General features: G+C 43.0%; 1 protein-coding gene across 4 annotated transcripts in view; it reads right to left on the reverse strand.

The window, feature by feature from the left end:
- The window catches only part of PTPRO (protein tyrosine phosphatase receptor type O), a 203,120-nt gene that overhangs the window by 79,745 nt on the left and 106,239 nt on the right, over window positions 1-17,136 (reverse strand). For all 4 annotated transcript variants that reach the window (XM_068277393.1, XM_068277392.1, XM_068277391.1 and 1 more), the window contains exons 10-14: window positions 14,578-14,689; window positions 10,393-10,544; window positions 5,185-5,305; window positions 4,427-4,566; window positions 189-321 (exon numbers count right to left, since the gene is read on the reverse strand). In XM_068277393.1, the coding sequence (XP_068133494.1) occupies window positions 189-321; window positions 4,427-4,566; window positions 5,185-5,305; window positions 10,393-10,544; window positions 14,578-14,689 (658 nt within the window). The remainder of the gene's footprint in view (window positions 1-188; window positions 322-4,426; window positions 4,567-5,184; window positions 5,306-10,392; window positions 10,545-14,577; window positions 14,690-17,136) is intronic.

The following is a 17,136-nucleotide window of genomic DNA, read 5'->3' on the forward strand; positions in this document are numbered from 1 at the left end:
ATGGGCCAATAATAAAGCTGTATTGATTCATTTTATTTCATTTTTATTTTGGACATTTACTTTATTAAAAATACAACAGGAATGTGATCGACACCTATGCAATTAGTTTAATGGTTAGATATACAAAAAAAAAAGGTATCTTCTCTGATGTTAGAAAATTTCCAACAACAGCCAAGCAATCGGCTTACCTAGCGTGGAGATGCTGATATACGTGGGCACACTTGCACTGTGATGACTGACACTGGTAATGCTGCAGTTATAGGATGTGCCAGGCTGTAGACTTGATATAGTCACCACATGAGAGAATACCATCACTGGGTCCTGCCATGAAGAACACACAAGAAACAGGCATTAATCAACAGAGACTCTAAATATGCAAAATTCGACAAATAACTTCTCTGAATCTTCTGTTGCCATTTTGGTTGGAACAGATTTCCAATATATTTTAGAATGAAATGTTTTGGAAATCGATCTAAATGCATTATTGGACCATTTGATCCAATGCAACTCTATGGGCCCTTGATTTGCTGCCAGCAGCAGATCGACCTAGATTTTCCATCCTGTCAGATAGATCAACTCGAATGAAATCGATTGAAAATGAGCCGCAAATTGATCGATAGATTTGATAGAATCGATTTCCGATCGATCAATTGATTCCATAGTTTCGATTGATCAATTGATGGCTAAAATCGACCAGTGTATGGGCCCCTTAAGAGGTGGGATAACCACGCTGATTCTGCTTTGTAATCTTATCTTGTGAGCAAATCTCTGACGAAGGATAAACTGCACACAGACACCATGCTTTGGTTTCTCTCAGGAGCACACATTGTTCTCCTTTGTCCTCGCTCTCTTCTCTGCTCTTTGAGTAAACTTTATTTAACACTTTCTGGTTAACAAACAGACAATGTTGTCACATGACTCTACAGTATATCAGTGGATAAGCTGTATAAGGGCATATAAATCATGACATATCTTAAAACCCCCACTTGCTCTTAAAATTCTAACATCTGTACTGCTAAAAAGGAATCATTTGGTACAGTTGCATCATAAATTGCTTATACACCAAAATTGTAACAGAGAAATCTATCTAGCTTAAACTTTGTTATTGGTTTAGTCATAATATTAGCTACCATTTTTTTTTTATAAGACAATAGTCAAGATCTGTCTTCCCCTCACTTATGCTGGATACACACGGTGCGTTCGTGCACTCGATTTTCCAGTCGATTCCCGTCGATTCGTTTATTTCCAACATGTCCGATTTGGATTTCGATGGATCGTTAGGTCGATTCGCATGCAAAGTATGCCGAATCGACCTAACGATCCATCGAAATCCAAATCGGACATGTTGGAAATAAACAAATCGACGGGAATCGACGGGAAAATCGAGTGCACGAACGCACCGTGTGTATCCAGCATAAGAACAGATCTATAGAAATGGAGATTAATGTCAATATGTTTGCACCTTTGATGGCAAACTGGGTTCTTTGTGAGAGCTATCACACTCTGATTGTCTTCAAGAATCTTTACTGGTTCATACTGACATTCACTGTCCAATGCTTTAACCTCCCTGGCGTTCAATTATACCTGGATTTTTGTGTAAAAGTGATTCAATACATTTTTCATAACCTTTTTTCCTGTAACTTACCAAAATGTGCCAAGCATACATACAAGCCGATACCCAGTCGATTTCAGGATGATATCTCTTGGGAATCAGCCGCATCCGCCGCCTTGTTACTGCCCCCCTAGTGGACAAATGTACCCCCATTTGTGCATTTATACATTACCTGTGCTGTGTTGCCCACCATGTGGTGGCTATCCATCTTCTGAATCCCCCACAGGTTATTGTATTGAATGCAATAATAATAAAAAGCAAAATAGTTTGCCGCCAGATGATGATGATGATGCTGTGTGACCTTGGCATAGTCAACACTGAAACCCCCGGGGAACATGTCAATATCGGAGGTATGCAACAAGGGATCAGCATACCAATTGTGAGTATAAGCCGACTTGAGTATAATACCCCCCCCCCATGTACGTGATGTAGAGATGCTAAGTTTCAGCTTCCAATCAGGGCAATTTGTAGGCCAAATTGCTCCCAAGGGTGCAAAAATTGCGCCCCCAACCCCCCGCAGGCTCGATAACTTTGTGTACTCCCAATATAGGTATCCAGGGATAGGTAGCTAGGTATGTGTCCCACTATACTGTAGGTAGCTAAGTATAGGTGCTCTAGTATAGGTAGCTAAGTATAGGTGTACCAGTAAAGGTAGCCAGTATATGTGCTCCAGTGTAGGTAGCTAAATATAGGTGCCCCAGTAGAGGCAGCTAAGTATAGGTGACCCAGTAAAGGTAGCCAGTATAGGTACTCCAGTATAGGCAGCTAAGTATAGGTTCTCCAGGATAGGTAGCTAAGGATAGGTGTCTCAGTAAAGATAGACAGTATAGATGCTCCAGTATAGGTAGCTGAGAATAGGTGCCCCAGTAAAGGTAGCCAGTATAGGTGCTCCAATATAGGTAGCTAAGTATAGGTGCTTCAGTAAAGGTGGCCAGTTGGGCAAGAAAAATAAGTTAAAAGCAATATGCCTGACACAGTGTCGGGCATGCTGCTCAGGAGGTTTTCTGTTAAATATTTTTCCCCAGAATAGGATAGCAAGGCATAGGTGGTCCCAATAAAGTTATCTAGCTATAGGTCAGCTAGTATAATTGCTCACACCCCTTCCTCTCTCCTTCCCCCACAGTGATCCTCGTTGCCGTTACTCACCAATCCTCTCTTCCGCGATGATTGCAGCAGCTCCGATCACAGCATCCCGCTGCACACAGCCCCAGTCTTCTCAGTGCAGAGCATTGGGAGTCGGCGTTATAACTTCAGATGCTCCACACAGAGAGTACCAGGGCTGTGTGCGGCGGGGATGCTGTGATCGGAGCTGCGGCGGTCATCGCGGGAGAGAGGCTTGCAGAGTAACGGCAATGGGGATCGCTGCAGGGGGAGGGGGAAGTTGAGGGGTGGCAGTAACTATACTAGCTGACCTACAGCTAGATACCTTTTTTGGAATACCCTATGCCTTGCTATCCTATTCTGTCCATTTGAAATCAAATATGTATTGTATATGTCTGCAGCAATGAAGTTTTGCATTGTGCAGTTCAAGCAAGAAGTTTTAAATAAGTTTTATGCTAGGTACACACCATACAACTTTCCGTTAGATTTTCTGTTATGCTGGGCATACACGGCTCGTTTTTGCGCCGGTATCGAGCCAGCGGCTCGATGCCGGCGCTTCACCACTCGTCCGCGCATATCGATCCCCGCTTGTCCCCGTGGGCACTTCCTTCTCAGCACTTATCAGCGCTTTGTTTTTGCCTATTGTCCGCCCACGGGGATCAAGGAGGGAATCGATCCCCCACGTGATCGGACATGTCGGAAATTATCAATCGAGCCATCAGCGGCTTGATTGATAAGAAGAATCTGGGCCGTGTATTCCCAGCATTAGATTTACCTGCCACATAGATAATTTCCAACATGTTGGAAATTATCTATCTAACTATCTATAATGACCATTCTCTACAGAAAATAATCTAATGCTGGGCATACACGGCATTCTGGCAGGCTTATAAATCGAGCCTGATAGCTTGATTGATAATATCAATAGATTCCCCGCTCGATCCCCGCCTGCGGACAATAGCGGGGAATCGAGCGGCTGATTAGGAGCACCCTTGGGGACGAGCGGGGTTCGATCCGCGCACAGGTGCGGACGAGCGGGGACGCGGCGGGGGTCGACCCATGTATGCCCAGCATAGCAGAAAACCTACCAGAAACCTCTAATGCTGGGCATACACGGCACTTTCTTTCCTTATCAATCGAGCCGCTGATGGGCTCAATTGATAATATCCAACAGGTCCGATGACCTGCCGGACAGATTCCCCGCTCGATCCCCGCCGGCGGACAATAGCAGGGAATCGAGCAGCTGATAGGGAGCGCCGGCGGGGACGAGCGAGAATCGATCCGGCGCATAATTGCATCCAGAGACGTGCCATGTATGCCCGGCATTACAGAAGATTGTATGGTGAAATCTAACACAAAATTGTATGGTGTGCACTAGGCATTAAGTTATGCTGGGCATACACGGACAGTTTTTGCGCCGGTATCGAGCCAGCGACTCAATGCCGGTGCGTCACCGCTCGTCCGCGCTGATCGATTGCTGCTCGTCCCCGCGGGCGCTGCTTATGAGCCGCTCGTTTCTTGCCACTGTTCTCCCCGCCGGTATCGAGCGAAGTATCGATCGGTATCGGACAGGTTGAATATTATCAATCGAGCCATCAGCGGCTCGATTGATAATATAAAACTTACCGTGTATGCCCAGCATTATATGTCTGAGTGATTTTGAATGCTGGAGGTGTTTCAAGTCAGAATAATGTTTGTCACCATGTTTGTCACCTTTTCAAAGTCATTACGCATCATGTCTGAGCACCAGCAGAAAACTTCAAAGTAGTCAGAAAAACCTTCTTCCACCCACAGGAGAGTGACTGACGTTTGTGTCTTATTCACTGCAAAAAGTGACTTTGGTGGAGCTGGATCTGTGGAAACAAAATAAGTGACAAAATCTCTCCACCATGGCTAGACTACTCACATTATGATTGGATATTCCAGACTAAATCTTAATTATAATATGTAATATGTAAAAAACAATTTCCCCATGATCACTGGATGGTCAGTGGTGTAGCAATAGGGAAGACAGAGGTTGCAACCGCATCAGGGCCCTTGAACCACAGAGGTCTACTAGGGGCCCTCTTTTATCCATCCTATTAGCTTTTCATTGGTGATATGCTGGTAATGTACTCCTCTATATGTGCATTGAATAGTGGTAATCCTAACCAAAAGGTTTATTTTCTTTGATGACACTTTTCTGACACTGCAGCTGTCCTTGGTAGGTGTTGGGGCTCTATATAAATAGAGCGCTTAGGGCCCCATGTAAAACTCACTCTGGAGCACCAAGCTCCTTGGTTACGTTACTGTGGATACTCCAGACTTATCCTTGTCATCCCTGGATATTGCAGACTACAACCCCTCAATAGAATGACTGGCTGTAAACAACTACTCCCCCTTCAACTCCGTAAATCATCATTTGAAAATTCCTTACTCGCTCACACAAGATATGGACTATAGGAACAAAATTACTTTCTAAATGTTATTACCAAGTTTGACCAGATAAGGCAATGATGAATTGCTGCTCCTCTCGGTGAAGGCAGTGACAGTGATATTGTAGATGTCCCCTGCAGGTAAAGCCATCATTGCTGTCATCATGTTACGGGATATCTGAAATGGAAATTAAGTTATAAGGCATGATATTTTACTTAACTGTAGCTACCAATTATGTGCATTGTGCCTAAGCAGCTAGTACTTGGACATTCTGGCTAAGCAGCTAGAACTCTTGGCTAGGACACTATCTACATGGAGTTTGTATGTTCTAATCTGTTTGTGTGGACGTTTTCAAGGTGCTCTGATTTCCTCCGACACCCAAAAGATGTTAAGTTAGTTTGTTTTGACCTTAGACTATGGCAAATCATCATTAGGCTATGACTATGTTAGATGCAGTAGATTGTGAGATACTCCAAGGAACATGTAATGAGGTGTACTGCAACTTTAAACTTTTTTTATTTGCTGTAGAGAAAAAGGGGAAGAATGTTCTGCAATGACAGCAAGTGTTAATGTGGTGCAGAAACTAGTGTTGATCGTAATCTACTAATTATGATTACGTATTGCCGCCATATATATTTACGATTTTGAAATTCAATTGATTTTGCGTAATCCATTTGTAATTTTGCATAATTACGCATAATTTAATAGCAAGGCCCCCATACATGTTTTTGTCACCAACATTTTCAAAAAGACCTTGTCGTTTGAGAAATTCGATTAAAAAAAATGTTTTTAAACTCAGCAAAATGAAAAAATGAAAACCATTTCTCTTTTGCAATTTTAAAATCTCTGAGAGAATTCTCTCAAGAACTACAAGGTCTTTTTGAAAAATTCTGTTTTCGAGTTCTTAATATTTCCCTTTATTGTATGTAGCAATTTTTGTGATAATAGCATGTATGTATGTGTTAACTGCTAGTCAGTCAGTACAAAATTACGTGGAATTGCGAAATGACAGTTCATGATTATGGTTACAAACAAAATGAATTAAAATGTTTCCTGAAGTTTCACATCAGGATTTTGCATTGTAATTGCAAATTACAATGCAAAATTATTATTTTGCAAAATTCATACTCATCACTAGCAGAGACACAGAGAAGAAATGTGATTCAGAGACAGAGAGCAGAAATGTGCTGCAGAGACATGGGAAAGGAAGCAGGAATGTGTTGCAAAGACAAAAAGGAGGAATGTGCTGTAGTGACAGAGGAGGAATGTAGTGGAGATGCAGAAGGAGAATGTCCTGCAGAGGCTCTGAGGAGAAATGTGTTGTGGATACAGTAACGGTAAATGTACCACACAGACACAGAGGAGAAACATGCTGCAGAGGCAGAGACAGTGAGGGAGGATGTGCAGTCGAGGCAGGAGGGGGAAATGAGAGGAATGTTCTATAAGAGGAGAGAGGAGATGGAGATGTTTCATGTTTCTGTACCAAACAGTGGAAAAAAAGGTAAAGGAGGCACCCAAAAATATATCAAATAATTAAAAACTATTTAAAAGTGGCAAGTATTGGCTTACCTTAAAGGGACACTTAAAGAGAACCCGAGGTGGGTTTGAAGAATATTATCTGCATACAGAGGCTGGATCTGCCTATACAGCCCAGCCTCTGTTGCTATCCCAAACCCCCCTAAGGTCCCCCTGCACTCTGCAATCCCTCATAAATCACAGCCATGCTGTGAGGCTGTGTTTACATCTATAGTGTCAGTCTCAGCTGCTCCCCTGCCTCCTGCATAGCTCCGGTCCCTGCCCCCGTCCCTTCCCTCCAATCAGCAGGGAGGGAAGGGATGCAGGTGGGGACTGGAGTTCTGCAGGAGGCGGGGAGAGCAGCAGACTGACACTATAGAGATAAACACAGCCAGCTCTGACAAGCTGTTTGTCAGCAGCGTGGCTGTGATTTATGAGGGATTGCAGAGTGCAGGGGGACCTTAGGGGGGTTTGGGATAGCAACAGAGGCTGGGCTGTATAGGCAGATCCAGCCTCTGTATGCAGATAACATTCTTCAAACCCACCTCAGGTTCTCTTTAAGTCAAACAAAAAAAATGAGTTTTACTCACCTAGGGCTTCCAATAGCACCCTGCAGCTGTCCGGTGCCCTCGCCGTCTCCCTCCGATCCTCCTAGCCCTGCCGGCAGCCACTTCCTGTTTCGGTGACAGGAGCTGACAGGCTGGGGACGCGAGTGATTCTTCGCGTTCCCAGACACATTAGCACCCTATATGCTGCTATATGGTATATGATATATGCTATAGCAGCATAGATAACGATATTGTGGCCAGGAACGCGAAGAATCACTCGCGTCCCCAGCCTGTAAGCTCCTGTCACCGAAACAGGAAGTGGCTGCCGGCGGGGCCAGGAGGATCGGAGGGAGACGGCGAGGGCACCGGACAGCTGCAGGGGGCTATTGGAAGCCCCAGGTGAGTAAAACTCATTTTTTTTTTACTTAAGTGTCCCTTTAAGGTGCCCATAACACTTGTCAGATTGGCAGCAGATAGATAAGAAATGCATCTGATGATCTATCTGATGCGTTTTTAGAACATTTTTTACCAGGATAGAATTCCAATAGATTTCAGTTTGAAATCTATTGAAATTCGATCTGATGGCATTTTTTTGCCATCAGATTTCCATTAAGGCCAATGCAAACTGATAAGCAACCTCATCAGATCGACCTAAATTTTCCACCCTGCCAGTTCGATGGAAATCCATCGAAATCGATCGATTGGCCAACCGATTTGCAAACGATCAATCGATCGATCGGTCGGCCAGAAAATCGGCTGAGTGTATGGGCCCCTTTAGTTATGTAGACAACTAATGTGGCCAAAACTAATTTATTGAGCACAATCAGACGTCAGGTTTTGGGAGAGTACATTTTGCTACATCAGGATCAGGTCATAACCTAACCCTATGACTGGCATACAGCTAAGGTTTTTCCCTTATTTAAGAAAGGAAACAAAGCAGAACCAAGAAACTACAGACCTGTAAGCTTAACATCAGTTGTATGTAAACAGTTTTACAACGTGGGTTTTACTAAAGGCAGACCCTGTCTCACCAACATGCGTAGATATAGTGCACTTGTACTCTGCAAAGGTATTGACACTGTTCCCCACAATATCCTGGTGCAGAAGCTGAGGCTACGGGGATTAGGAGAAAATGTGTATATGTGGATATAGAACTGGACACGGGACAGAAGGCAAAGAGTGGTGGTAAATGGATCATACTAAAAATGGCAAAATGTTAGCAGTGGGGTCCTGTAAGGATCAGTACAAGGTCCAATCCTTTTCAATGGTTTAAAGTGAACCCGAGGTGAGAGTTGTATGGAGGCTGCCATATTTATTTCCTTTATAGCAATTACCAGTTGCCTGGCTATCCTGCTGATTCTCTGCCTCTAATCATTTCAGCCATAGACCCCAAACAAGCATATGCAGATCAGGTTTTTCTGACAATATTGTCAGAACTGACAAGATTAGCTGCATGCTTGTTTCTGGTTTACTTCTGGCACTACTGCAGCCAAACAGATCAGCAGGGCTGCCAAGCAACTGGTATTGTTTAAAAGAAAACAAATGTGGCAGCCTCCATATCACTCTCACCTCGGGTTTACTTTAATAATGATCAAGTAAACAGAATACAGAGTACTGTTGCCATCTTTGCAGATGATACAAAAGGTTGCAGAATTATGAACACTTAAAGAGACACTGAAGCGAAAAAAAATATATGATATAATGAATTGGTTGTGTACTATGAATAATTACTAGAAGATTAGCAGCAAAGAAAATATTCTCATATTTTTATTTTCAGTTATATAGTGTTTTTCTAACATTGCATCATTCTCTAATATGTGCAGATTACACAACACTCAGCATTCAAAATGATTCTTTTAGAGCAGTCTGTGAACTAATGACCTCTCCTCTGGCAGAGAAAAAGACATTTGTTTACTTACAGTTGAGATAATAAAAGTCAGAAGACAGCCCTCTCCACGACTTTGAAAGTCGTAGAGCTTAAAGCCTGTTTTGCATAGAGATAACAACTGGAGTTTCTTAACTCTTCCTGTACTGGAAGCAATTAGACTGATGTATCTGATCTTAATGTTTTATTTCTTAGCTGTACTACACATACAAATCATAATATCATATTTTTTTTTTCGCTTCAGTGTCTCTTTAACAGGATATTTACATTCTACTACATGATCTTCACAGCATGACCATATGGTCATGAACATAGTAGATGACATTTAATGTAGATAATTGTGAGGTCATGCACCTTGGACATGCCAAAGGTAGACCACCATATTTGATAAAAGGCTTACAGCTGGGAACATCAGACGTGGACTTGGGAATACTGGTTGATAATAAGTTAAACGTATATATTCAAAGGCAAGCAGTAGCAGCTAAATCAAAATAAAGTTCTTGGATGCAAAAAAATGTGAAATAAAATCATGAGAAGTATATTATCCCTTCTGTATAAATCACGTTTGAGGCCACAACTGGGATACAGTTTTGGGCACCTTACTATAGGAAGGACATTGGCATTCTAGAAGCAGGTACAAAGAAAGGAAACTAAATGAATCAGAGGGATATAAGGTCTCTCTTACCAAGGAAGGTTGGAAAAATTGGGCCTCAAATAAGCTGCTTGGAAAAACAATGACGGAGAGGTGACATAATTAACATGTATAACTACATCAGAGGGAGACACAAAAGCTTGGTAGATTAGCATTTTGTTGCTAGACTAGTAGGCTTGTACTTAGGACAAGAGGGCATGATCTGCATATGAAGGAAAACAAGGTTTTGCCATTAATTTAGGAAGGGGTTCTTTGCAGTAAGAGTGGTTAAAATGTAGAATATTTACTTCAGGAAGTAGTTATGGCAAATTCTATGTCTGCTTTTAAAGGAGACTTGTGTGCTTTTCTTGCATTGAAGGACATCCGCAGCTACAATTACTAGGTAATTCCTAGAGGTGTTGATCCAGGGATTTTATCTAACTGCTACCAGCAGTATTTTTTCCCTTTAAAGGCTAACTGGCCCAGCCTTGTAAGTTTTTGGGGGATATTTTGCCTTCTACTGGATCAGCTGGGATATGTGAGAGTGGAGGATATCAAGTTTGTATTTATTTTTTTCTCTTTCATGCTTGAACCTGATGGTTGGATGTCTTTTTTTCAGCCAAATTAACTATGCAACTAATTAACTGTAAGGAATACTGAAAGTAGCCAAGGTTCAGAAACATACACTCTTCTTTATTCTTTTCTTCCCTTCTGCCGTCACCTGCCAGTGGAGCATTCTGGAATGTGACAAATCAAAGCTTTTGTCTCCATAACGCCATGTTATATACAGCAAATTCTTCACATAATCCACCTGGGTGATGCGAGGAGCTACAGGGGCTACAGAAACACAACATGGTCAATTCATTGATATAACAAGAAATACGTTTTATTTTTTACTGCATATGAGTAAGACAAGATGAGTTGGGAGGATTTGTACATAACACAAAGTAGGGATCAACATAAAACCAAACACTAAGCAATGACTACCATAATTAGTCCTTGAATTGGAAAATTGCTGCTCATCTAAAAAGGCTGACACACACATAAGTACAAGGGGGATAGGGCACTAGGGTATGTGATATGTAAAGAATGTACTCAAGCTGCTACTACTACTAAATGTCTAGTGCTCACTGCTCCCACTCCCACAGCCAGGCTCATCTGATAGTTGCTCTGTTGCACATTTGCACATTTTTGGCGCTATATAAATGCTAAATAATAATAATAATAATATTAATAAATATCCCTGACTGAGCCCTCAAAGGAAGGTAAAGCATATGTGATGTATAGTGGTGTTATATATGAGTTTATGTATGTTTAACTAGTGGGGGAGATCAATTACTGACCCTACATCCCCCCACTGTAACTTATAGTAGGAGCAGTGAACACTACACATTTAGGAGTAGTAGCTTGAGCACAATTTTGCAAGGTTACAAATCATAGTACCCAGCAAGCTTGGACTGGGCCACCAGGAACACAGGAATTTTCCCGGTGGGCCTAGCCCCTTTAACTTTAAATAGGCCCTCTCAGGCCCTGCACCGAGCAGCAGGAGAGGAGGGGGTAGCAACACAGGAAAGGGGGGCTTGGGCACACAGCGGCGGTGAGGGGGCCCAACTCCCCCCTCCCTCACCTGGGACCCCCCCTTTCCACACTTCCCCCTCCAGAATTTCACACAATGGCAGGCTACTTACTTCTCCTGCGTTCCAGGCGCTGGGGATCTGCGTCACTTGTCTTCCATCTCCAAAGCCTCTTACTGTACTTCCTGATTAGCGGAAGTACAGTGAGCGGCATTGGAGACAGAAGATACGTGACACGCAGAGACTCTGCAGCAGAACACCGGCGTCTGGATCCAGGATGAGGTGAGTCGTTCCCTGCCTTGCGCCACCAGCCCAACATTGCACTAAAAACTGGAGGGGGAGCGCAGAAGGGGAGGGGCGCAGGTGAGGCAGGGGGAGTTGGGCCCCCTCTTCACCGCTGTGTGCCAGCAAGCTCCCCCTTCCAGGCTATTGGGGACACCTATAGCTAACTATGGGGACACCTAAAGCTAACTACCTGGAACACCGGTAGCCAACCGTTTGCGGTTAGCGATAACCGCAAACACGCTGCATGCAGCGGTTTGGCAGCGATTTGCGTTTCGCGATTAGCGATTGTGATCGCTAATCGCGATCGCTCCAAAACCGCCGCAGTTTCCAGTGATTTTTCCACGTTAATCGCGGAGAAATCACTCCCGCAAAGCCGGCATTTTGCGATTCTAGGTGTGAACGGGCGCTTACATTTATACATCATCAGAGGTATCGATTTTGGTTTATAGAGGAAAAAGACTAGACATTGTTGTAACTCAGAGAGTGTGTTGTCTACTGAAACATCTGATGCTACTGTTGCTACATATAAGGACAGTGTTGCCAGCTTTTTTGTGAAATGTGCACGGTAATACCTGAACGGAGCATTTCCCTTTAGGAAAGGATCTTGGGAGTGTTCTGTTTTAGCATTTGCACTGTGAAAGCAGCATTCAGAACTACCCTGTTGATTAGCAGTGCTAGGTTTGTATGATTGTCTGTTACACAGTTGAGTTGAAAAAAAGAAAAAAAAAAAACATACCTCCATCGAGTTGTGTAGCCATTAGTGTGATACTCGACTTTTGCACAATCTGAACAGAACATATTATTGTTTTTTTAAGATCTAGGAGGGTGGTAACGCCCATAGTATTATCTTTTGTTTGTTTTTTATGGAAAAGACAACCATGTGTATAGGTGCTCAGGGCAGTTTTTAGGCTAAAGGTCCCCCCCAGTATAGGTAGCTAGGCATAGGTGCTTCCAGTATAGGTAGCCAGGCATAGATGCTCCCAGTATAGGCAACCAGGAATAGGTGCACCCAGTATAGGTAGCAAGGAATAGGTGCACCCAGTATAGGTAGATAGGCAAAGGCATTCCCAGTATAGGTAGCAAGGAATAGGTGCAGCCAATATAGGTAGGGAGGAATAGGTGCTCCCAGTATAGCCAGGCATAGGTGCTCCCAGTATAGCCAGGCATAGGTGCTCCCAGTATAGCCAGGTATAGGTGCTCCCAGGCATAGGTGCTGCCGGTATAGCCAGGCATAGGTGCTCCCAGTATAGCCAGGTTTAGGTGCTCCCAGGAATAGGTGCTGCCAGTATAGCCAGGCATAGGTGCTCCCATTAAAGCTAGACCTAGGTGCTTCCAGTATAACTAGCAAGGCGCGGCGGGGAGAGCGGACGTAGCGCTACAACTCACCGTCCGTGATCCACACTTCTTCCTCTTCTTCCTACCAGGTGTCCGTTGCGACGTTGGTAACAGTGGTCTCTGTGATAACATGCGGTTATGACATCACGGGAGTACTGTTACCCACGTGACAGACACCTGGGAGGTACAAGTATGAAAAAATGTGGATCACGGAAGGTGAATTGTAGCGCTATGACCGCTCTCCCCATCGCTGCTCTCCCCCACGCTCAGGGCAGTCACCCGGTCTGCCTGGCCCTGGAAACGGGCCTGTAGGTGCTTAGTAACTGTATAACATTTAGGGGTGCCAAATTCCTCAACTATGTGCATATTAATGGCTGGTGTTCAGTTATTTTGATAGGACAACAAATGTACACTGCTATACAAGCTGTACACTGACTACAGCTTGTATAACATCAACAGTATTTCAAACTTTTCTATACTGTATGCTTTATTAGTATTTTATAACTTTCATCTGGTTCATATTCAAAAGAGGAGATTAGATAATGCAAAATAAAAAACAAGCAGATGCATTTTATCAACAAGTACAGAGGACCACATTTTTAATAAAGGTGACTGATTGAGAACAGGTAGCAATGAGCTGGCTAAATTTAAAAAATTGCTTTTTTGGAAAAACACCCCACATTTTTGCCAGAGGAGACATTTTTGATAAAAAAAATATTTATTTTTCACATGACAACAACAATTATGAAGACCGTTTTCATAATAACCATTATTTTTTGATAAAACCAGGCTTTTCATGAAAATATAATTTCTTATGCTCAATTTACTTCAACTCCCTCCAAGAAAACAGGCATGTTTGCAAAAATGAAGTATAGGGTTTTGCAAAAATTCTCATGATGATATTTTAGCAAAAATAATTGTACAGCAAAAACATTTATATATTTTCTCATTTGTACACAGGAGTCCTGAAGTAAACCCCTTAAAGGACCACCATAATGAAAAACTGATCTGACAGGTTTTGGACTAGTCCATTACGTCATGGGGTTTCTCTGGGCTTTTTTGTTGCTTAGTCCAACTGCCAAAATAGTGTGCAAATGAGTAGGCAGACTTGGCCAGCATTTTTGTATAGATCATTTCCAGTGATTGCTTTTGTATAAAATAAAGCAAATACGGTGAATTCTCCATGAGGAGATGGACAAGTCCAAAACCTGTCAGATTTTTACTGCCTACTGTAAGTGACTGCAACATAGCAAAACAGTAATGTATAGTGCATTTTACTCTGTGAGAAATGTACTTCTTATAAGTATGTGTAATAATAATGGCAGTATTTGTATAGCGCCTTTCTCCTGTCGGACTCAAAGCGCTTGCGAGGCAGCCACTAGAGCGCACTCAGTAGGCAGTAGCAGTATTAAGGAGACTTGCCCAAGAAACTCCTTACTGAAATAGGTGCTGGCTTACTGAACAGGCAGAGCCAGGATTTGAACCCAGGTCTCCTGTGTCAGAAGCAGAGCCCTTAACCATTACACTATCCAGCCATGTGTACACATGTATTTTAAATTTAACTTTTTTTTCGCAATAGTGGTCATTTAAGACTTCTAGAAATAAAATACTAAAACAAACTGTATCAAGGGGAGGTTAGAATTTTTTTCCTGGAAGTCTGAATTGCCAGTACTTACCTGTAATAAAGCTTATGGTTGCTGTGTCACAGCAGCTTTGCTCTGGTTCAGCCCATGTCACCATTGTCACCCTGAAGTTATAATACCAGGCAGGAAGCAAACTGGTCAGTCTCTGCAAGAAGAAACCCATTCACACCAATGAGGGAAAAATACAATCTTTAAATATTCTCTTAAATTCTTCACATGTACAAAAACTCAGTTTGCCTATACAGTACTCTACATATGATACTCAGGTTCTGAAAATGCAGAGGAAATGCACATCATATTTCCTCAGCTTAGAGCTGCTGGCAAGTTTTGGTGAATGTACCATTATATTGCATTAATAAATCACCCTCCTGATATATCACATGACCAAAAAACTGCATACTACCCACTCAATGGAGGGAAGTGTGTGGCAATTTCATAGCTGAATAGGGTACTGTGCTGACTAAAGTCACTAACGTCTATACTACTATGATTCAACATGGAGAATGGGGCCATTATGCAATTTAATTAATGATAGTGATGCTTTCTTTTGTTACTTTTCACTAACATTCAGTGTATCTACCTGTATCTGCCTCTTTCTTTTTACATGTACATCATTCTTGTCAACCAAAAGTTCAGTGTATGTTTGAGAACATTTCTCCTCTAGCAAAAAACATACTTTTCATTGTGAAAACCATTTAGCAAATTTCTTCAGCTCATCATTATCCCAATTTTCATCAGAAGCTTTGACTACAGTTTGACTCCTTTCTTGCTGATAGAAGGCTTCTGCTTGTGTTGTTTAAAGTCTTACTCCTACTTTGTAGTCTTATTAATAGACTTAACAGGGTATGCAACAGACTGATGCAGCTGATGTATGCTGGGCATGTTAACTTTTTCACCCACCAGCAAGACCCAAAACCAAGTCTATAAACGGAAGGTGAAGCTGGTAGCAGCTCTTTAGTTGAGCTCTTAAGAGCATGGACCACTTAAAGGGCTCTTCATACAACACAGAATACTGCAAGCAACATGTCAAAATTAGCTTCTTTTAACAAGACAAAAAACAGCAGATGCATTCTATCAATTAGATGTTTTTGCAAGAGGTGAAATTTTGGACAAAATATATTCATTCTTCACAAGATAAATATGATCATGAAAATGGTTATTTTTGTGACGCCAGGATGTTTCCGAAATTTTTATCCTTGCAAAAATATGCAATTTTAGCTAAAACGGAAAAGAAAAACTGGCTATATTCTCCCCCCACTAGACAGGGGTCCTCAAAAAAAAAATCCCATAAGACTTCTAGAACATAAATACTACAAAATATACTGTACCTTTAGCGCAGCCTTGCACTGTATTAAGCCAGAACACACTGATGATGCTGGCTGAAGAGGAGTGGTGTTTTTAGGCAAATTCCCCCCATTTTTTACTACCCAAAACTAGTGTTGGGCGAACAGTGTTCGCCACTGTTCGGGTTCTGCAGAACATCACCCTGTTCGGGTGATGTTCGAGTTCGGCCGAACACCTGACGATGCTCGGCCAAACCGTTCGGCCACACGGCCGAACTAAGAGCGCATGGCCGCTGTGATTGGCCGAACGGGTCACGTGGTTCGGGCCCGAACGCGCTCTGATTGGCCGAACGGTCACGTGGTTCGGGTAAATAAATACCCGAACCACGTCATATCTCCGCCATTTGTCTGTGGGTTTAGCTTTGGGTAGGCAGGCAGGGTAGTTCGCTCTCCAGCCACGCTAGCCAGGGTCCCCCCCAGTCATTGTGTGTCGCTGCTGGGAACAGTAGTACACCGCTCGCTCAGCCACACTATATATAGCATTGTTTACTGCCACTGTGTACCTCGCTCAGCCACGCTATATATATAGCATTGTGTTTTCTGACACTCTGTGTACACGGCTTAGCCTGACTAATATAGCATTGTGTGTACTGCCACTGTGCACCTCGCTCAGCCACGCTATATATAGCACTGTGTGTACTGCCACTGTGCACCTCGCTCAGCCACGCTATATATAGCATTGTGTGTACTGCCACTGTGCACCTCGCTTAGCCACGCTATATATATAGCATTGTGTTTTCTGACACTCTGTGTACACGGCTTAGCCTGACTAATATAGCATTGTGTGTACTGCCACTGTGCACCTCGCTCAGCCACGCTATATATAGCATTGTGTGTACTGCCACTGTGCACCTCGCTCAGCCACGCTATATATAGCATTGTGTGTACTGCCACTGTGCACCTCGCTCAGCCACGCTATATATAGCATTGTGTGTACTGCCACTGTGCACCTCGCTCAGCCACGCTATATATATAGCATTGTGTTTTCTGACACTCTGTGTACACGGCTTAGCCTGACTAATATAGCATTGTGTGTACTGCCACTGTGCACCTCGCTCAGCCACGCTATATATAGCATTGTGTGTACTGCCACTGTGCACCTCGCTCAGCCACGCTATATATAGCATTGTGTGTACTGCCACTGTGCACCTCGCTCAGCCACGCTATATATAGCATTGTGTGTACTGCCACTGTGCACCTCGCTCAGCCACGCTATATATATAGCATTGTGTTTTCTGACACTCTGTGT

The sequence above is a fragment of the Hyperolius riggenbachi genome, chromosome 3, assembly GCF_040937935.1.
Source record: "Hyperolius riggenbachi isolate aHypRig1 chromosome 3, aHypRig1.pri, whole genome shotgun sequence".
In the NCBI taxonomy this organism is placed as follows: domain Eukaryota; kingdom Metazoa; phylum Chordata; class Amphibia; order Anura; family Hyperoliidae; genus Hyperolius; species Hyperolius riggenbachi.